This window comes from Heterocephalus glaber, unplaced genomic scaffold (assembly GCF_053883595.1).
Source record: "Heterocephalus glaber isolate CG9 unplaced genomic scaffold, H.glaber_assembly_v1.0 deba00001608, whole genome shotgun sequence".
NCBI classification, from domain to species: Eukaryota; Metazoa; Chordata; class Mammalia; order Rodentia; family Bathyergidae; genus Heterocephalus; species Heterocephalus glaber.
Window position 1 is genome coordinate 10,736,864 of NW_028258379.1, and position 22,776 is coordinate 10,759,639.

The following is a 22,776-nucleotide window of genomic DNA, read 5'->3' on the forward strand; positions in this document are numbered from 1 at the left end:
GAAACAGTCCATGGCAGGCAGAAGGTAGCAAAGCAACAAGGGCTGACCACAGCTCCTTCTGTCCCTTTATCTTATCCAGGTACTTAGGATGGGTGGCACTCACAGCCTTAATCCTAGTGCCCTTGATCCTGGCATTGCACCATGAATCAATCCCAGTGTTACACACTCTAGATCCAGTCACCTCTAAAAAACCCCCACCTATGACCACGTGAGACTTTGGGGGGACATCTAGACACAAGCCATAACAATCAGTTCTTTATTTGAGGAAGTAATCAAATAGAAGTGGCACAGCCATCTGCATGGATGCAGAGACCAAATGTCCTAGAGATTAAATCTTTGATTTTATTTCCAACAGATTTAAGTTCAGATTCATCTTCACCTCTTTAGAGCTCTGTGACATTGTACCCATGACTCTCTATGGGCTTCAATTTCCTTGTCTACAAAATAGACAATTTCTATTGTTGTGCTGACTAGTGAGATCCTGCATGTGGATTCCTTGGCATAGTTCCTGCTCATGGTCAGTAAATGTTAGACATCATTGTTCTTATGTGTGGAGGAAGCCTTCCTCGTTAGACTTTGCATTTGCCCAGTTCCCTTCACCTCTAGGATTTTATAACTGCGTTTATTTGAGACTTGCCTGCCAAGGCAAACCAGTACTGCAAGTCATGAACTTTCACCCACTTTTCTTACAAAAGTAACCTCTTCATTCTTTCATTTTTTTCCCCAATCTAGTTTCTAATAAGTGACCGGGACCCCCAGTGTAACCTCCACTGCTCCAGGACTCAGCCCAAACCCATCTGTGCCTCTGATGGCAGGTCTTATGAGTCCATGTGTGAGTACCAGCAAGCCAAGTGCCGAGACCCGACCCTGAGTGTGGTCCATCGAGGTCGATGCAAGGGTGAGTGTATGCCTGTGCCCAGCCCAGGGGAGGCTACTGGGACACCAGCTCCCTGGACTGTGCAGTTACCACAGGGGACTCGGAACATGTCTGTTCATTTGGGTTGCTGTCCCATCTCTGTATCTGTCCCACTGGGGCTTATGGGAAAGGGGGCTGGGCTACCTGAAGGTATGAGCACATCCTTATCTTCCAAATGCTGCTGCCAGCCTAGGCCTTCGATGTGCTACTCTCTGGCTGGTGCTTTGTTTGCTTTTGATTTTGTTTTAAAATGGCAATACAAGGCATTATTGCTGGCCCCAAATAGGGATTCCAAATTGTTGGCCAGCAGATCTGTTTGGTTTAATCTGCTATAATACATTAAAAACGTGAGACAATATTTAAAAACTGAGGAAATTCAACATAAAAATCTGTCTTTTGGACCTTTTCTTCCAAAATTGTGAGTTCTTGCCCTATTTGTTCTGTGTTCCTGCATAGCAGCACATGGCTAGAGCAGAGTAGCCTCTGCCCCCTACAGGTGAGTCTGTTTTCCAGTTTGCCACAGTCCTCAGTGTTCCCTACGGACTCTCAGGATGGAATGCCATTCCTCTCATACTCAGTTGAGCTCACTTTCCTGAGTTTTATAGATATTTGAATTTGAGATCCCGGGTTGCTTAGTGCAGGAATTACAGGGATTATAGAAGGCTGAGCAGGCTGCTTTAGAACCCTTGATTTTCTTTTTTGTACCAGGGATCAAACTCGGGTCCTTGCACTTGCCTAGCAGGCGGTGAAACCACTGAGCTAACCCCACCCCGGCCCCTAACCCTTGATTTTCTAAAGAGAGTACTAGTGGTTTTTAAACCCTAAGAGAGCTGATCCGCTGTCACTAGCCCCTGTCCTTGGATAGACAGTTTGGTTATACGTGTGGCTCCCTGAGTAGAGGGTGTTTCTCTCAGCATTCTTGCCTCTGGGCAGCCATTTTGTACCATGGCTCCCATGTGGAATTCAAGTAAAATATGAAATATGCTCCTCTCCCCTTTTAGATGCTGGCCAGAGCAAGTGTCGCCTGGAGCGGGCCCAAGCCCTAGAGCAGGCCAAGAAGCCACAGGAAGCAGTGTTTGTCCCAGAGTGTGGTGAAGATGGCTCCTTTACCCAGGTAGGGCTAGGACTTTTCTCTCAGGCTGCTTGCTGGACTGAGGCAGAGGGAGGTGTCTGCAAAGGGTGGGGGCCACTGGATACCTTCACAGTCTGGGAAACAGTGAGTGCATGGCTCTTTGAGTCCTCTCTGTACTGCCTTCCCCATCCTGGGCCCTCTGCAACACCTCTTGCCAACTGGCAGTGGGCCCTGACAAGATGCATGGAAGTCTGAGCCAGGAGACTGGTATGGCTTGGTCCCATCCTTCCTGCTGGCCGCCTCTACTAAGGGCCAGACCTGCATTTTTCTATTCTGTCTAAAGTGGGCTGATTACTTTTTCTTATCCTTGCCAGTTTCCATAGGCAACCCCTACATTCCCTTCATTGTTTATTGCTGCCCCTCTGCACTCCCTACCCTTGTCCTTGAACAAAGCAGACCCCTCTTGGAGCAGGAAGTATGACTGGCTCTTGGAGTTCGTGTGTGCGTGCATGCCTGGGTGTGTGTACACTTGGATTTTAAAATCTTTTTAGGCCTTTCCACCTGTCTCACACCTGCATGGCTTTCTGGTTAGTGCTTTGTGGAAATGTAATGGTGAATGTGTTGGTGCTGACACAGACTGTTTCTGGATTACACTGGGGTGGGGGACAATAAATTGCACCTTAGGGAAATTTCCAGGCTCCTCCCTCCTGCATTTGTACAGGGACCTGGGGCAAGAGGCAGCAGGCTTCTCTGAGTTAGGATGCCATGCAGGGAGTGGCAAACAGGGTTGCCTTAATGGAGCTCAGGAAGGACCCGAGCAGAGTGAGCTTGGCCTGGTTGGGGATAGTCTTAGTGCCTGTGACTTCTCTTGTCCCATAGAGGAGCATTTGGGGGGAATCCACTGTCTCAGAGTAGGGACCAGAGGCTTAGGGAGTTTAAAAGCTTCTCTGTAGTTCTGGATCGACAGGGCAAAGGGTATAAGCTGAACTTTGGTCCATGGGGTTGCAGAATTCACTTCTGGCTTGGGTGTAGGAGTCTGTTGCTTTCAGACTGACTGCGGGTGGGTAGAAATGTCGAAGAGCAGTGGGATAGGGGTTGGGTGTTCATGTTTTTAGGGTTTCCCAGTTGATTTTAACGTACTCCCAAGCTCAAGAACATTGGGATAAACTGGACTTGGCTGCCGGCCTGGGGAAGGTGCTTTTTATTCATTTTTCTGGTTTAAGTTTTATCATCGACCCAGAGGTAGGTGTCAATATCCCCATTTACAAATGGTGCAACAGCAGCAGGATGTGCAGTGCAGAGCTGGGTGGGTTCCAGCCAAGACTTCCCCAAAGTCCTCTGCTGTTCAAAGGAGGCTTTGAGGGGAGCACTGACTGAGGTGGTCTGAGTCTGTGGTTAGCAGGCTGTTTCTTGAGCCAGACTGCCTGGGCATGAGGCCAGCCCCACCACGGAGCTTCTTGGGGTCCCAGTTTTCTTATCTGAAAAATGGAGGTGATTATCTCCATTATTAGTACATGTTATACATAAGTTGTATGTTATTATTAACATTGTGTCATATATATTACCCAGTACTCTTATGATATGTATTACTGTTGTTATCAGCATTACTGTTAGTAATGATTATTATTATAGCTTCCCTCATAAGGTTGTGATGAATGTCGAATGAGGGAACACATGCAGAACAGCTGGAACATATGAAGGCCACGTAAATGTTTGTCACCATCATCACTGTAATTCCTACCTCTCCTGTGGTTCTACTACTTGGATCTCCTTAAGACTTTAGGGATGATACCACTGAAGGAAAATAAAAACCCCGAAACTTTTTGTTAAAACTCCCCAAGTGTAGAAATTGATTGATGAGCTTTCTCATCAATTTACTATTTATTCTTGGGCTGGAGATTTAGCTCAGTGGTTCTGCTGCCTGCCTTACAAGCACAAGGTCCTGAGTTCGATCTCCAGTACCAAAAAAAAAAAAAGGGGGGAATTTACTATTTATTCTAATAAAATGAATGTGGGTGATCTTTGTATACATTTGACACTGTATTGCTGAGCATCCTGGGGGAGGAAATCAGACCTTTCTCAGATCAGTTTGGGGCTGAGGGAGGATAAAGGTGATGGAGGGAGGGCAGAGTGGACAGAGGTAGTTTTTCCCCTTCTTGGCGCCTGTGTAATCCTGGGTGTGTTGCTTATGAGAATGATGGACCCCTGTCCTCCCGATTCTGAAGTGTTTGAGGCCTCATGATGGGCAGCCCACCAGTCAGATTTTGTTTTGGCGAGGCCAGGCTGGGCCAGGTGGTATTTGCTGAAGGAAAGGAACTTGCGGATTAGTCCAGGCCGAGTGAGTGCTAAGTGAGTGTCCCCCCCCCCCCCACGAGCCCAGCAGAGGCGTTAGGGACAGGCTCCCCTTGCTCCTTTGACACACTAAACATTGCCATGTGAACACAGGCTCAGGCGGGCTCACCCTTATGGGCAGCCAGACAGCCAGACAGCAGCCCATCCTGGCTCAAGTGATTGAAATGGATGTGTTTTTCCCTTGATCAAAGACACTGCAATAACTTCCCCAAACGAGGCGCCTCTTTGAGTGAGCCTCAGTCACGTTGACAGGCTGCTAGAATGCCCAGAGACAAAGTGCTTTTCTCCTCCTTCCTTCCTCTGTCACCACTTAGGAGACATTTTTTCCCCTCAAGACCAAAATACACTGCTTTAATATTTCTTAGAATATTGTCATGAAGGCATCCTGGTGTTAATAACATATCTTAGCCCTGGGAATTATTACACACCCTCTTGAAGTTTGTGGAGGGGATAATGGGGCTCTAATGGGATTGGGTTTATCTAGTGTGGGACACAGCTTGAGGCCACATGACTGAGTTGGCTTTAATAGGGTTCATGTGGGACTCAGTGGCTTCTGTTCTCTTCCTCTTCTTTCTTCCCGAACACTCTCTGTCTCTCTTCCTCTCTCTATCTCAAACACACACACACACACACACACACACACACACACACACACACACAGAGGCTCATCTTCCTTCCCTAGCAGTGACACTAAAGTTGCATATTAGACCACATTAGATTTTTTAGTATCAATACCCACACTATATCTCAAGCAATGAATCAAATTCTGGGAGTGGGACCAAGCCACTATCTTTTAGAGCTCCCTGGGTGATGCAAGTGTTTGGCCAAAGTTTTGAACCACTGTTAGAAGGCTTCATCTTTCATTTCTTGATCATGTCATTGAAATGCAGATTAAGGCACTTTGGTGACCCCGTTAAATCAGGACTGACAGGCTTCATCTTTTGCTGTGATCTTATCTATTTTCTCTTCTGGGTATTGGGACCATAATTTCTGGCATCTGTTCTACCATGTTTTCTACCAAGCAGTTGTCTGGTGTCCAGGCTGATTAATTGAAACCTTTGCCATAGTGAAAGGGTATTGGATGCCACCATCAGTTAGTGTTGGCTGTGGCTTGTGCCTCACTGGACAACAGTGACTCTGTATTGAGTGCTGCCAAGGACTGGCTGGGCACTGAGTTTTATACACATTACTTGCAACTACAACCTTTTTTTTTTTTTTTTTGGTGGTACCAGGGATCGAACTTAGGACCTTGCACTTGCGAGGCAGGCGCTGTGCCACTGAGCTAAATCTCTGGCCCAAAATTTTGTTTTTGGTTTTCTTTTTTGGTGCCAGGGATTGAACTCAGGACCTTGGGCTTGCAAAGCAGGTGGCGGAACCACTGAGCTAAATCCCCAGCCCACAACTACAACCTTTTTAAGGTAGTTACTAATGATATCTCCTCTCTACATAGAGGAAAACCGAGTTTCAGAGAGGGTTAACAGCACTGTGAGATGCCTGAGCTAGAAGGATTTATACTCAAGTCCTCATTCAAGGCTAGTGCTCTGAACATTTTGTGCTACAAAAGTGCCCTTGATGCATATGTATTCCATTTGCATCACCATTGTTATCTCAGAAGTTCCCTCTCTTGTTGCCCAATCAATCAAATACACATTAAAGAACCTTTTGATTATGGAAAAATTTAAAAACACAAAAAGTAGGCATAATAGTGTAATGAACTCCATGTACCCATCTCTGGCTCCAACAATGATTGACACGTGGCCAGTCGTGCTTCATCTTGCCCCATTTTTGTCTCCCATCTCAAACTGCATTGCTTCAAAGCAAATCCCCAGACACAATATCTTTTTATCCCGAACAGATGCTTTTGAGTTCCACTGTGCTCTGGGCAGGTTGCTATGGGGGATTTAAAAAATGTCATGACCTCCACCTTCAAGGAGTAGTGCTGCTCAGAGAAACTTCCTATAGAAAAGATATTAAGACAGAGGATAAAGTAACTATATAAGAGATAATGTATGTATGATTAGTATACATAGTTTTAAAAACCTACTCACAAGTCACTTATGTAGAGTTTAGAAAGGCACTTAGCTGTCAAGAAAATATATACAGATTTCAACTGACCATAAACACCTTAAACTAAACTAAAACCAAATGGTACACGTGAGCCTTGGTGAGAAAGAACTAATCTTATATAAATCATTGCTACTATTTTGAAAGAATAAGAACCTAGTAGAAAAGTGGGCAAGAGATATCCATAAGCAGATCACACAGTAATACATTTCCAGTAACTGAATATGAATGGTGTTATCTCCCCTGGTAATTAAAGAAATATAAGTAAAAATGATGATGGATCCTTTTGCTTACCAATTTGATAAAGACTAGAAAAGATGAAATTTTCAGGATGGCATGGAGGGAAAAAGCTACCTCTACATTGTAGTTGGAAAATAAATTGGCACTGATTTTTTTAAGGGTGTAGTTTTGTAATATTGTTCAAAAGTCCTTACTGGGCCCACATTTTGGGCTTGCAATTTCATTTCTAGGAATTTATTTTAAGGAAACAATTTAAAGTATGTGAAAATATTTACCCACAAGAATTTGCATCTAAGTTCTGCTTATAGTAGCAAATATTTGAAACTATTTAAATATCTAATAACAGACAATTGTTTAAACAAATTATGACAAAGCCATGCTAGGCAGCTCCTTAAATGAAATATTGTGGAGATTTATTTCACATATGTGTGTATGGATGTGTAATAGGGACTTAAGTAACCAAATAATTAAAAGAAAAATATTTTCTTTTTTCTAATAGAAAAATCTATCATTCTATAAAAATAAAATTCAGATAATATGAAATTGCATACAGTAGAAAGGTAAAAGCAATGATTTCATCTTCCTGAGATAGCAACAATGAAGTCTACCACATTCCAGATATTTTTCCTTGTGTGCATTTATTATTATTTGGGATAAAATAGTATAATATAATTCAGTTTTATAGCATTTTAACTAATTATATTTTGGGATTGTGGCTTGTTTCTAGTTAAATTACATGTAGCTCTACTTCATTAACAAAACATGGTTACATTGTTTTCTATTGGATGAACATACCATGAATCCTAAAAATTTGAGGGTTAGATTTCTAGAAGGCATTATCAATTCATTTTTATGCTTTGTACTATTTAATTCAGTAAGCATTTATTGAGTGCAAAAAACATTCTAGAAGGCACTTATTTGGTCAAAGGGCATGTACATTTTAAGGCATTTGTCATACATCACCAAATTGCTTTCCATGAATGCTGAGCAACAGTGCGGTTGATTGTTGTTCTACAAGACACACATTCACAAGGCATTTTAACTTTTCGTGAAGATGGATTATAGTTCTAATACTATGGTAGAATATGAAGCTTTCATTATGTAACTTCTTTGTGAAAAAAATGTGTCATATTTCTAGCCTTTGACCCCCATGCTCTAGGAACAATCTTCACATAGTTCTACAGGTAAACTAACAACCTTTCCCACTTTTACTCATTCTAAGCACTGCTTTACATGCACGCACACATGCATGCACACATTTTTATTTCCTGAAGTCATTTGGTTGCATATAGGGGTCTTGGGAACTGTCATTTCTTCTTGATGAAGCTTCGTTCTGAAGTTGGAAGCTCAAAGAAAAAGTTGTGTGCGTGTGTGTTTGTGAAAAGGCAATGACTCCTGTGCCATTTCTCTCGTTCTTTTTTTTTGTTTTGGTACCAGGGATCGAACTTGGGTCCTCAGCAGGTGGCGAAACCACTGAGCTAAATCCCTGGCCCATTTCTCTCGTTCTTACTGTTGTATTTTGTAAAACCTGGAAAGATCCGGCACTTATTTTCTAGGTGCCTGAAGTCAGGCTAAAAAGCCGGTCTTGTTCCTTTTGAGCTTTCCCCCCACCCACTCCCATAGTACTGAATTGCTCTTCCTGAAGTCACCCCTGTAGACCTGAGTTTGTGTGAGCAGCTCATCTTGAAAATATCTGGTTTACCATCTAGTCCTCCCCCTTCCAGAATCTCAGCAAGTACAGAAGGTCTCAATGTGTTACATGAGATGGTTTGTGTTGACCTAGGCTGATTAAACATTGCAGTGCTGAGCACCCCATAGAGTGGAATGGATTTGTCCAATCTTTGATATGCCTAGAGGTCTAAGAAGCGTTCAGAGACAGTGGTCTTGTTTTTGATCTTAATGTGAAAACATCTTGCCTAGAGCAGTAGTGTGGATCTCTTCTCAGTGTAGAGGACTCTTTAGGTAAAGTACTAAGACTTGGCTTAACCTTTTAAAGTGCACTAGTGTGCTCACAGAGTTGAAGCACCATTACCACTCTAGTGCCAGAATATTTTCATTACCCAAGAAGGAATCCTGTACCCATTAGCAGGCACTCCCCATTATCCCTCTCTTCAGCCCTTGACAGCCACTAATTTACTTTCTATTTCTATGATTTTCTTAATTTGGACATTTCATATAAATGGAATCATAATGTGGTCTTTGGGGATTGGCTTTTAAATTCAGCAGTGTTTTCAAGGTTCATCCTTGTTGTAGCATGAATCAGTATCTCATTTGTTTTTATTCCCCAAAACTAGTCTATTGTACAGATATACCCCATTTTGTTTATCCATTCATCATCTGATGGACATTAGTTATTTCCAGTTTTTTTTGCTACCATAAATAATGCTACTGTGAACAGTTTTGTGTAGACATATTTTCAATTCCCTTGGTATAGTCTTAGAAGTAGAACTACTAGGTCATGTAGTAATCTCATGGTTAAGATTTTGAGAGGTTGACAGGTGATTGTACCATTCTATGTTTCCACTAACAATGAAGGTTCCAACTTCTCTACATGTTTGCCAACACTTGTTATTATCTGCCTTCATTATTATAGCCTTCCTGGTGAGTGTGAATTGGTATCTTATTGTGGTTTTGATTGCATTTCACTAATGACCAGTGAATAATGTTGAGGATCTTTTTATGCACCTTTTGGCTATTTATATATCTTTGGAAAAATATCTATTCAAATCCTTTGCCCATTTTCAATTCAGTTATTTGTCTTTTTATTATTGAATTGTAAGAGTGCTTTATATATTCTAGATGTAAGATTCTTTTCAGATGTGTGGTTTACACATAGTTTCTGCCATCTTTTGAGTTGTTTTTTTCACTTTCTTGACAGTGTTCTTTGAGACTCAGAGGTTTGAATTTTGAGATCTGATTATTTTTTTCTTATTGCTTGTGGTTTTGCTGTCATACTTTAGAATCTATTTCCTAATCCAAGATAACTGACTTACTCCTGTGTTTTCTTCTAGGAGTTTTAGGATTTTGCCTCTTACGTTTAGGTCTTTGATCATCGTATGAGATAGGGTGTCCAAATTTGCTCTTTTATATGTATATAGCCAATGATCTCAGTGTTACTTGTTGAAAAGACAACAGATAGTGCTTGAATTGTCATGGTGCCCTTGTAGAAAATCAGTTGACATTAAATGTGAGGGCTTACTTTTGGACTTTCAACTCTATTCTGCTGATCTCCAGGTCTACCCTTATACCAGTGCCACTCTGTCTTGAGTATTATACTTTTGGAGTGAGTTTTGAAGTCTCTTTCCTTTTCCAATAAACAGTGAGGTGAGTGTTGCTCTGCATCAGTGCGCAGTGTTGCTAGCAGCTCCTCTCCCAGGGCAGTGCCTCTAGGATGGGGAATGTCTAGGAACCTGTAGCCTGCGCTGTCACCTGAGGTGGTTTTTTTTTTTTTTGACAGTATCAGTGTCCTTGATTTGATTATTTGAAAGGGAAGGAAAGGGAAAGTAGGAAGAGAGGGGTGCAAATTAGGGATAGGAAACTGTAGAATCACCAAACATGAGACTTGTATATCTTTGACAGCTCCCAATCTTTGACAGGCTAATATTTCTTCTTTGAATCTACATTCAGGAAAGGGATTTCCTTTTCTAAAATTAGGAAGTTTGGGTTCCAGCGAGCCTTGATGAGTTAGAGGAGACAGGTTGTGGCCTGTTCCAGTAGAGTGGTGGGTTTGCTCTCACTTCTGTCCTCACATTGCCACATCCTCTGTGCTCTCCAAGCTCTCGGCACATTAGGATCTGAGAAGCTTTACTTTCTGTCTTCCTACAAGGTCCAGGGGGCACATAATTTGTAAAGAGTAAGTAATTAATGCAACTACGGAAGATAATTTTGATTTGTAAATGATGGTAAGAGCAGGGCCTGATCCATGTGTGCACAGGGAGAGCTTGTCTAATCTCTTGCATGTGGCAGCAGTCAGCACTCTCATCTTTTCAGTGGGAGAGCTGATCCTCCCTGCTCACCAGCCGGGTGCAGGGATGTACAAAGAGATGCGGGTGGATGGAGCACACTTTGTACTCAGACACTGTGCTCATTGTCCTCCATGCCTTCTGCTCTGTCCTACTCTTCTGTAGCTGGTATCTGGCTGAATGGCCACCATGCACCTCTCGGACTGGTTGATGTCACTTGCTTTGGAGTAAGAACACAGGGTCTGGGTGTTCCCAACTGGGCATTGGAGCTCCCTGTGGCCCTTGGGCATTCTGTCCCTACCATTTGTCTTTTGTGGACATGAAATGAGCAGGCTTCTGAGGGGATGACTTGGGAGGGAGGGAAAGTGGTAACTGCTTCTCTGGCCTCTAGGCTTTGTGGTGGGAGGTCTCAGTCATTCTCTCTGCCATTCTTTTCTTTTCCAGATAATTGCAGTCTTAACAGCTGTCACCAGCAGCACCACTTTCTTAGATATATATCATTTACAATGTGTCACGTTGTTTTATATATACCTGACATACATCAACTTATTTAAGTCTCATTATAACCTATGAGGTAGGCACTGTTACAGTCTTATCTTATAGAAGAGAAAACAAAGCACAGAGAGGTGGAGTAGATTGCACAGAGTCACACAGCCTGCAAGAGGTAGATTCAGGATTCAAACCGAAGCAGCGCAACTCTTGAGTTCTTAGTACCAACTATTGTCATATTGCCTCTCTAATGGACACTGTCATCTTTTAAAGTGGTGTTACCAAACTAGGGCACAGCCAGGAGGGGGATCCAGGCAGCCAGGAAGTCTTGTCACATGAGGAATATTCATTCAGTGGAACCAGAGGTGTTTGTTATGCAGCTTAGAAGAACAAAGGATTGGGGAAAAGACACGAGTAAAGGGACAGGTGAGTGCCATCATCACACCCTTACTTGTGGATAGTGACAGCCTTTTTCTGTTTAGCTCTCAGAGCTGACCCAGCATCACTGAGTAAAATGTATATAGATGAGGATTCTGACTTAAAATAGGGAAGACCTTTCTAGAAGCAAAGCAGTCTACAGGTGGAACAACTGACTCAAAGCAGACTTTGCTTCCCATCTTGGGGAGTGGACAAACAGAGCCCCAGTGGACATCTGAAGGATGCAGGGCACCGTGGAGGGCTGGGGAAGGGGTCAAATCGATGACCTGAGGAGGAAAGCGCCGCACGATTTAGGATTTTATGAGACAGTAGCTAACATTCGATTGGGTATTTAGGCACACAGTAGGCCCACAGCCCACATTTATTCAGGACCCTTCCAGGCAGAGCTGTTAGTACGCACACATTGAGGGCCATGGCCACTCCGCTGTGGTGCATAACATGGTGGGCAGTCAACTCACCCCTTTTACAAAACAGAGGATCAAAAAAGTTTGTTTTCTATGTTAAAATAGGGAGAAGTCATAGAAATACAACTTAATTAAAAATGAAGTCAGACATGGGAAGAAAGAAAACGCCCTCACTACCGCAGGCCCCTATTCCCCACCAGCAGCTAGATTTCTCACAGTTCTGATCTGAACAAGGTTCCTACACACAAGGGACTTTTTAATTGGGTAGTTTGCAAACATGAAAACATATTTGATATTTCCCCCAAATGGAATAGTAACAAAAGGCACCATATTTGCCATTTACCAATCCAGACATTTCTAGGCATCAATAGAGGGACAGAACTTGAGAAAATTAGGTTCCTTTGGTTGCTGAACCTCTAAGACTCTGTTTTGAAAAGAAGATTTTTATGTGTATATTGAGGGGATGGTGTTGAAACTTTTAGGGAAAAAAGTTCTTCATCGTAGATTAGGAAGAATGGCCTTAACACTCACAATTGGGTACTGATTTATACATCTTCACCTTTCTCTTAAGCAAACAAAGTCCAACTTATTACAGGGTTGTAGAAGTATAGATCTTCTGAGTTAAGGGGGACTTTATCTTCTTCTCCCTATGTGCCCCAATCCAGGGGTCAGGTCACATTCTTAATCTCTTACCAAGTAGTCATCCACCTTCTGTTTGATGGCCACTGGAGATAGAGAACTTCTTCACACAATGGCAAAATCTATAAGGCATTTTAGGACGATTTTGTTGGAAGACATTTTGCACACTGATTTGAGAGCTATCTTCCTAAACTTCCTAATGAATAACTTCAGTTTTAGCTATGGGAATTATAGAATCCATAGCAATTTCACTTTTTATGGAGAGAGTTGGAGATGGACACCTTTCATTCTTGTGAAATCTTTTCTTTTATTTATTTATTTGTTTGTTTATTTATTTATTTATTTTGGTACCAGGGATCGAACTTAGGTCCTTGTGCTTGCAAGGCAAGCGATGGAACCACTGAGCTAAATCCCCAGCCCAAATCTTTTCTTTTAGCTAACAATTATTTCTTTAGGCCTTGGCCAAAATTCTTAGTTTTGTGGCTCATTCCCATATCAGAGGGATTTATGTCTCTTTCTTCCAGGCTTTTATCTTCTAACTCCAGTTTCCCAAGGACCTTGAGATAAGGCCCTCTTCCCCAAACTGGACACAAGCTATCAGATGTGCTCATAAATAGCCTAGGATGAATGGAGCTGTCTAACTAATGTCTACTGCCAGTTATGCCACATCATCAACTCATAAAAAATGAAGTTGACAAAAGATCCCCATATTTAGGAGGTTTTGAAATTAAGGATCATCTCCTTCTCTGCATCCCCTCTTAAATTTTGAAGAATGATGTAATTACTCTAAAAGGAAAATTCCTCATTCCCCAGCAGACCATCCTCCCTAGACCTGGCATAGAGTCAGGGACCATGTCTGCAGCCAACAAGAATAGCAGTACTTTGAGGCTATGGTGTATGGCTTCTCTACAAACGGGGAAAAGAAGGGCAATGACCTGACAGTACATTAAATGCTTTATGCATCTTACCTCTATCTCAGTGATGTTCAAAAGGGTGGCTTTATCTCTGTTTCATAGATAGGCTCAGAGAAGTCAAGTGCTAAGGAATTTGGACCAACAGACAGATTAAAAAGAAAGAAAACAGTTTCATACTCCCACTGTCAGGAGAGAAGAGAGTTAGGAAAATATCCACCTGCCTTCTACTTCTAGTTTAGTTTTTTCTCATGGGCACGAGTGTAGTCACTGCCTTACATGCTTGGTAGTTGCTACTGAGAATGACAAATTCAGCCTGTGCCTTTGCATGTGGTTCATGTTTTCTGTTTTAACAAATAGGTGCAAAGTGATGGATGGGGGAAATCAAGCCACTGGGTGAGGGGATTCTCTGTGTTGGAGGGGATCCCAATTGTTTTAATCACTTTTTCATTACCGAGACACAATACCTGACACCCACAGCTTAGGAGAAGTGGTTTATTTTGGCATGTTTCTTAGTAGTTTCAGTCCATAATCTGCTGGCTCCAAGGAAGGACAGCATGGCAGAAGGGCATAGTGAAGGAAAAGCTGCTCATGTCATGGGATCCAGGAAGCAGAGAGTCAAGGGAGGAGCATGGAAGAGAGATACCCATCACCTCTGACCAGACTGTGCCTCCCAAGAGCAAGCCAGCCAGGGTGCCTCCATAATCCAATCACTTTCCAAACGCCTGAGGCTTTGGGGGCTCTATTTATGTATGTGTATACGTATTTGAGACAGGGTCTTATTGTGCGGTTCACGCTGACCTTGATCTCACTATGGAGCCCAGGGTGACCTAGAACTCCAGGCAATCCTCTGGTCTCAGCCTCCTAAATTCTGAGATTACAGGTAGGTGCCACCACACCTTGCTCTGGGGGCCATTTTAGATCTAAACCATGATACCAGTTCCCCTTGAAGGTCTAAGGTAATCCAAGATAGGTGTCTTAACAGAGATCTAGCTTGAAAAATCCTGACAAAAGGAGAGGAGGGGTTGTCCCCGGAGGGGAGGTATTCCAAGGATACAGAACTAATGAGTGAACATCTGTCATCTAGACTCTTAGAAAGTAGTACTTGGGCATAGCGAAGAAATAAAGCAAAGCTTGCACTTCCATTATTACCCAGCTCCAGGGTTCGTGGCCGACAATACTAATGCCATCAAAGGCTCCCCACACAAAAATTCAAGGAATTTTTAAAGAAGTTTAAGAAGTTTTGGAATTGCTGCAAATAGGATCTCCCTCTTTTTTAGTAAAATCACCTAAATCTAGGAATTCGACAGTGAGGAAATCTTTTGACTTGGTTGAATCCAGTCTTTCCAGAATTCCTTGGCCAGAAAACACCATGGTCCCTGGTAATTCCTGTTCATGCCTAATGGAAAGCAGCTGTCTTTGGCCGAGGTCACCGGGCAGGAACACAGAGGATGCAGAGGGAAGTGGGCATGCCAGGAGATGGTTTCCACCTGGGGATCCCTAGGGAGGTGGGTGCCCAGTAGGATGGAGAACAGAGCAAAAAGAGAAACAACAGAGGCTGCTCTGGGAGGGGAAGTCTGGTGCTGTCAGAAAACCCCCTAGGAGCAGCAAAGGGAGAGCAGCTGGCCAGTGAGTGTGGTGGAGGCCTCCAAGCTATACCCAAACCACTCCCAAAAGGCCTCTCATTTACACTGGGCAAAAGGTTCTCTTTCAGCTCCTCCTCGGTGAGACTATTTGCCCCCATCCTCCTCTCCCAGAAGAGTTCTATATGATGGAGAGAGAAGTGGGAGACACGAAGACTCGGTCAGTTCCCTCTGACACCAGCACTTGAAACTGCTCCCTTTCTCTTTCTCCCTTCAAGGCTGAGAGGTTTCCATCTGCCAGGACTTGGACCCTGAGTCCATGCTGCTTCTCGTGTATGGGCCTCAGTTTCCTCACTTGTAAGACGTTTGGTTAGACTGGCAATCTCTAAAGCTTTTCCTGGCTCTTTGTCAGTTCTACAATGTTATAAGCATTTGAATATCAGGACTCTAATTTCTTGGATGTTTATTAACTACCTGTGACATTTGAATCAATAGTGCTGCCTGTGCCTGTCCTGTAAAGGACTTACACACAAGGTCACTTTGAGCTCTACGTAGGGTGATGCAGAGATCATGGAAGGAGATGGAGAAACCATGGTCAAGGTAGAGGGTGGGGTTTTCCATTTTGGTCATGGCCCCGTGGGTGATGGAGACCTGCAGGACTATATGCACAATCCCTCTGCCCCTCTGGTTTTCTTGATACTCTCCAAAGTTTGTCCCCTATAAGCTGGTGTTTTCTCAGTGCCTCACTGCTCGCTGGTCACTTGTTCACCTTTGTTGGGGTGCTGGTCTCCACATTCTCCTAGGTGGCCAGGGGTTGAGCTAATGTTGAAGATTAGCAGACTTAAAATGGTTTCAAATTTTTCTTAATTTGGACAGTGGTTGAGCTGCAATATACAACTGGGCTGTTTATGGAAAGGGCCTCTTGCCAATAGTATCCAAGTGTGTGAGTCACAGATGAAACTTCCTTATCTAAGAACAAACTGTTTTAAAGTACCCTTAGGAACATCAGTTATATCCAACAAGATAGTTACAACACAAGAGAGGGTAACCTCACTTCGGCTGGTTAATTTACAAACACTCTATGTCCCTAAAGGAGGACCTGTCAGTTGAAACTTTAGCCTTGCTAGGATGTGCCAGTGTGGGTTAGGAACCAGTTCCTTGGTTTGCAACCGTACCTTTGAGGCTGGAAAACACTGAGTTTTGAGAACTGCTCAGCAAGATATTGGAAGTGGCCTCATCAGTTCCTTGTGCCACAGGCTTTTCCTATAGATTAAAGGTGTGAACTGATTAATTTGAGGCTCTGAGGCAACAAAAAGTATTACTTATTAATTTAAAAGAATCCATTTGTGTAGGAGAAGGGTGAACTGGGAAGAATTTGCATTTTGATTGTGCATCAACCCTATAGAATTCTTACCCCAACTGCTTTTCTGCAGGAAGCTTTCCCTCTTTTCTCAGGATAATACTACTATTCCTATATGAAAACAAACTTTCCCTTCCTCCTCCCAAACTTTTTCAAACATTTTTCTTATTTCAGACTGCTCTTTCCTAGTCAGAATAGGATGTTCTTTTGTTTCTATCAGATAATCTTGCTCCGGCCTTTTTGAGTGTACGGTTTGCTAAAAAAAAATAACATGATGATAATAAAATAAATAGTTAAAATTATCTGAGAACTTACCCTGTGAGCTAAGTGCTTTATTTACATTATCTAATTTAACTGTCCCAACAGCTGAAATAGTTACTATCATCATCATCATCATCTTTCCTTTTAAAATAAATGCAGAGTCTGAGGCTTAGTCTGACGAAGAAACTTTCTGAGACTGCAGTCTGTCTCCAGTTCAGTTCTTTTCTGCAAGAAGACACCTTGAAAATACCCCAGGGCAATTTATTTATTTATTTATTTATTTATATATTTATTGGTTCTGCGATGGCACTCCGGACCTTGTGCTTTCCAGGCAGACGGCAGAACCACTGAGCTAAATCCCTGCCCCCACCCCCCAGGGCAATTTAAAAAAACCACTTCTTAGCTGGGCATGGTAATGCACATCTGTAATCCCAGCACTCAGGAGCCTGAGGCAGGAGGATCACTATGAATTTGAGGCCAGCTTGCACTATAAATTGAGGCCCTACCTCAAAACAACAACCCAAAACAAAAACAAAAAACCAACCTCTATTTAGAAGCACAGGCTGTATCCCTGAAGGGCCCTTCAGGAATGGAGTTTTTCTTGGTCACTTCTGCAATCTGAGAGCCTCTTGGGGTCTTTGTAATTTCACTGGCTCCGAGCTGCCCCCTCCCCTACAGCACATCTGGGGCAGGTATGCTGATGCTGTGTACCCCAGGCCTCAGAGGAACATGACAGCAGTTCCTCATTCAGCTTCAATTTTATGGAATTTGGAAGGAGCTCCCAGCCTGAGGACTTTGTAATTTGGGGTCTGTTCCTTGGAGGGTAGGTGGGGCAATTGCTGAGGGCCCTGGGGAGAAGGAAGCTGTGTTTGGCCCTGTGGGCCTGGCTGGGGGCTAGGAGGCAGTGCTCATGTGCCTGCAAGGATACAATGGGCCCACTCAGGGAGAAAGTGGCCCCTAGGACCCACTGATCCCAGAGGTCAGATTATATCCCCTGAAAGAAAGCTTTGGGCGCCACCTTTTCCTTATGAATTTAGTTCTGTCCCCAGTAACCTTAGCTGGGACTCTGTGCCTGCCCATTGGAGAGGCTTTCACATAGGCCAGTTCTCTGCAGCCTGCCTGACGACAGTGCCTGGCACCATCAGTGTAGCCCTGAGCAGAGGCACAGCCATGGATGCTGGCTTGGTGCACAGGCCTTGTGCAGAAAGATGCCTACCTTGACCATGGAAGCCAAGGAGCCTTGGAGTGAGTCAGTATGGCTCCCCAGACCCTGGGCCGAGTCCCCAGAGGTGATTATTGGCCAGTGAGGAGAAAGTTGCCAGCCAGATCCCATTAAAATGCTGTCCCTGGCTGGGACTTGTATCTAGGAAATACCCCCTGCAGGGCCAGTGGAATCTGAAGGGGTCAGCTCCAATTTTCCCACTCATGCCTTCTGAGAGTACTAGAAGAGCTCTGGCCTGTGAGGAGCTGGATGGTCAGAGCAGTCATCAGTCATCACCACAGCTACTCTATCTGTCCTTTACCGCATATGAGGCACTGGACTGCCTCACCAGCTCCTCCAGGCTCAACATTGCTACCAAACACCATAGTTTCTTCCAAGACAAGTTGTTTCACCATAACCCTCCTCTCCATTTGGTGTATGAAGGGGTGTCCAAAAGCTCTCACAGTAGTGTGCCTGGCTCCCGATTGGGTGGACCAGGATTAAACCCTGTTCTACCTGGATTTCTTTCCAGTTCACAATTAGGCCTCCTTATAAAGTAGCACGACCCAACCTGAGCTATTGATCTTGGTAAGTGGCCACAGGTGGTTATTATTCCACAGGGAATATCAACCATAGCCCTGAAACAAAGTGGGAATGGAGCATGGTTCTGGGATTAAGGCATTATGTACAACCTCCTTGCAGAAATTGTAGAGGCAAGGGCTTCATTTTGACAAGAGTCATCTTCCTGGTAGGAACAAGGGTCCCTCCATCTTGCCTTCTCCTGATTTCTGTGGATAGGCTTGTGATGAAATAACTTGTCTTGGGGGAAGTTATGGTGTTTGGTACCTAAGCAAGAACAGAAGCCTTTCTGTAGATTTTTCTACCTTAGTGATAACATCTGGGTCTCAGCCTGTCAGATTGCTCTTTTCACTCTGTCTCCTTCATTATTTCCCTACTCAATTTGTATGCAATTACTGTCTAATCTCAATTTTAATATGTCCTTGGTCCCAAGAGGCTCACTTTTTTCATACTTTAATATCATTGCAGTTGGCATACATCTTATCATTGAGATCTGCATTTAATGTAGCACAGCTGTATAAATTGATGTTGCATTTTTAGAATTGATGGAGACCAAGAATTGAGGAAACATGAGAATTCGTGCCTTTATGCAACCCATCAGTTACCTACAATAAAATTTCAGGTGTTAATGCTCTACGCAGGGAATGTAGAAATAGCTATTATGCATCCTTGAGGTCTAAAGCAGGGAGATGGAGTAGCCAAACCCATAGCTAGAGTTCATGGTGATAAGGGTTCTGATTTGGGGAAAGATCAGAGGAAGGAGACAGAGGAGAAGGTGGATGATAAAGGAGGATGGGATGCAGAGAGATTAGGAGAGTGTTGGGAACAGGTTAGAGAATGGTATCCCAGACAAATTGAATAGCTGGAGCAAATTAAGATTCAGTCATGAGAAACTAGGGTGTGTTTGGGAGCATTAAAGAGTTCATTGTGGCCAGAGTGGAAGGTGTGTGTGTGTGTGTGTGTGTGTGTGTGTGTGTGTGTGTCTGTAGAGCCATGGGTGGAGAATGACACTGCAGGAATAGATGAGGTGGGGGAATCTTGACCTCAAGTGCCATGCAAATTAGTTAAATCTCTATCCGAAGTCCAAAGGTGAATCATTGAAGGATTTTAAAGCAAGGGGATATGCCTTTCTGTGTGATTAGGAATACCACAGAGAAAACAATGGGAAGAAGACAGTGGGGTAGGGTGGGAGGAGGTGGGCAAAGTGACAGCTATTGAAAGAGGAAAGAAGTTGCCCCAAAGGATGCAAAAAACCTTGTTTTCATTGACTGTTCTTAGACCAGTTCATAGATCTTGAGGAAGATCACCCAGTGGTACAGGTGGGCCTCATGAAATAGAACCTGCAGACATAAGGGGCTTTGATCTTGCCTTAACCTCATGATGGGTGCCCTTGTTTCAGGAGAGCCATGTGGTCAGTAGACAGGGTGACCCATGAATGAATGCCTGGAGAAGCTGGAACAAGAAGAAAAACTTACCATTTACTTCTATTTGTTAAAGAAGTGTAATATCAGTCCACAATGGTAACATTCCAACTTGTACTTGGTAAATTAGTTTACTGTTCAGAATCTTTTACAATTGGATGGGAGCATATGCCAGCCTTCAGGAAAAAAATACCAGTATTAGGAGACCTACACACACAGGAAAATCACAGTGGACGTGTCTCAGCACGATAGCAGATATTAAATTTTTGGAGTCAAAGAAAGCAGATAAATTGTGGTTGTATATGTGGGTCATACAGCAAGCATATTGATGCCATTGGCTGACTGGTCAACCTGTGAGAGTCACTCTGGAGCAAGAGGTGAGGTGAGAGGTGGAAGGAGCTCTTCTACTGTATGAGTGATGCTTGAAAGGGGTGAGAGATGACTCTTGATATGGTGACCCAAGACTTATGATTCTCTTCCTTTCCCACTTCTCTGAACAGGTGCAGTGCCATACCTACACAGGGTACTGCTGGTGTGTCACCCCAGATGGGAAACCTATCAGTGGTTCTTCTGTGCAGAACAAAACTCCTGTATGTTCAGGTACCGTAGGGAGGGGCGGGAAGCACAAAAGGGGTTGGAGAAAAATCCCTTGGGGGATCATCTCCTAGGGGAACCTTTGAAAGGTTGGTGGTGGCTATGATGTCTTTCCCGGTCAGGGAGGACTTCACTGCAACACACTTGCTCAATGGTCAGCTGGATGAGAAGGGTCAGTATATAGCCACATGTATATATTTAGGTTTCCGGTTCAATGCTCTTTTCCTAAGCATTGACTGAAACCCCTAGAGCTGGGATGACATTTATATTTGTAGCTTGTATGCTGACTGATTGCTATTGAAGCGTGTTATTGGAATGGACTTTGAGACTGCATGGACGTTCCACATCAAAGGCCACAGTGATCAATTAGTGCTGGTTTTCGTGTGTGCAGGAGAGGACAGCGGTGGCCTCTGTACCATAGGTTTGCCTCCCTTGAACAATATAAAGTAGAATCATGGACAATTTTCCTAACAGTGGCCCTTAAATCCAGCTGATCCTCAGCAGTACCTGGGAAATTAAAAAGAACCCAGATATCAAGGCTTCTTTTTGTACATGCTGATTCTATACATTTGGAGTAAGACTTGCAGTCCTTATTTTTATGACACGTCTCCTGTGGTTCTGATGCTTAGGCAAGTGAGGAAACTACTGCTTGATGGTGATCTGTTGGGTTAGTCCATACCAAAAATTAAGTCATTACTGTTCCCAACTTGATAAGCATAAAGGAATTCTGTTGTTAGGTCAATTTCATGGGATTGTGGATTATGGATTTACACAAGCCCCATGCTGCCCATTTTCATTTATTGGTAAGGAACTCATGAGCCACTCTCTTAAATTCACCATGTAGCTCAGCCCTTATTCAAAAAAGGCTTACCCATCAGCTGCTTTATATTTCCTCTATCTGTGTGAAAATGCTTTTATTATTTTTAATATTATGTGCAAAAAGTATAGAAAGTTATGCTAAAATATATGGGAATGCCTAAGGCTAGCAGTCTTACTAGCCTAATTTTTTTTTTTTTTTTTTTTTTTACAAAATGTATCCATTTTTCTAGTAGCTTTTCTATGTAAAGGGAAAAGTAAGTGGGAAGGGCAGTAAGAATATATGTTAGGACACCAAAATTTGCATACTAGAATGGAAGTTTACTTTATTTGTGGTTTATAGGGAAACCAAAAACCTTAATTGAGGTTGAGGTGGGGAAGGGCAGGAATTAGCCTTCTTTGCAAATGACCTGGAAAGTTTCATTTAAAGCAAATGAAGGGACTAGAAACAGGCCATGCAGGGCAATATAACAGAAATCTCACAAAGCTAGTATTTGGAGAAGGAAATGATATTGATTAGCAAAACATAGATTCTCTCTTGTCTTTTGGTGGTGGGACCTCCATGGATGGCTTTCTGTGATCAGTGACTGTGCCCTGTATGTGTAAAATTGGGCTTCATGGAAAAGACAGGTGCCATGGGGATAGGCCTGGAGGATGGGTATATGTGGCATCCTAGGATACGCAGGGCAAATGTCTGGACAAATGCACATGCTACCCCTCCTTGAGGAATAGGCTCTGTCTAGGAAATTGTTTCCATGCCTCAGACTATTTTGGCCCATTCAGTACAATTGGGCCAACAATTTTCTACTTAATGCAGATGGAAAATCACCGATTTCCTGCCCTAACCAGCAAGGGAGGATGTCAGTCATTGCATTTGCAATAAGAAGAGTCTCTTTTCAGTTGGTTCTGCTGACTCGATATGGCTCAGCCATGGAGTCAGTGAGAAGTGGGGGACATGGGGTATGAATTTGAGGGGCAGGTATTGAAATGGGGAGTTATGTGGATGTGGAATTTCATAAAAACCTAGTCAAGACTAATGCCAGGGAACCTGGAAATCATAGTTCATCTGAAAACAGTGCTGGGTTATCAGTGACATTGATGTTAAACAAACCGCACTCACCATGTGACTTTGTACATAATATCCCTGGGTGTGATATATATATAATATATATATTATATATATGTATATATCCATCCATATGCTCATAGCATTGGGCTTTGAAAAAAACCAAGTGCAGTGCATCTGAATGCCAATGTTTTTGTTTCCCCTCTCACTCAAGGTTCAGTCACTGACAAGCCCTCGAGCCAGGTTAACTCAGGAAAGAAAGGTGAGTGGAGTTTTATGCTTTATCTAAATGTTTGCATCTCAAGCCAGCCCATGAAGGAGTTCTTAGACAAGATAGGAGGAGCCTGGGGTGAAAGCTGCAAGTGGCTTACAGAAAGTCTCCTCCGTTCTCATTCCCCGTTTCCTTTC

General features: G+C 43.2%; 1 protein-coding gene across 5 annotated transcripts in view; it reads left to right on the forward strand.

Annotated features, from left to right (window-relative positions):
- The window catches only part of Smoc1 (SPARC related modular calcium binding 1), a 148,202-nt gene that overhangs the window by 75,438 nt on the left and 49,988 nt on the right, over positions 1–22,776 (forward strand). For all 5 annotated transcript variants that reach the window (XM_004837310.4, XM_004837312.4, XM_087195325.1 and 2 more), the window contains exons 2-5: positions 733–898; positions 1,918–2,030; positions 20,393–20,492; positions 22,583–22,630. In XM_004837310.4, the coding sequence (XP_004837367.1) occupies positions 733–898; positions 1,918–2,030; positions 20,393–20,492; positions 22,583–22,630 (427 nt within the window). The remainder of the gene's footprint in view (positions 1–732; positions 899–1,917; positions 2,031–20,392; positions 20,493–22,582; positions 22,631–22,776) is intronic.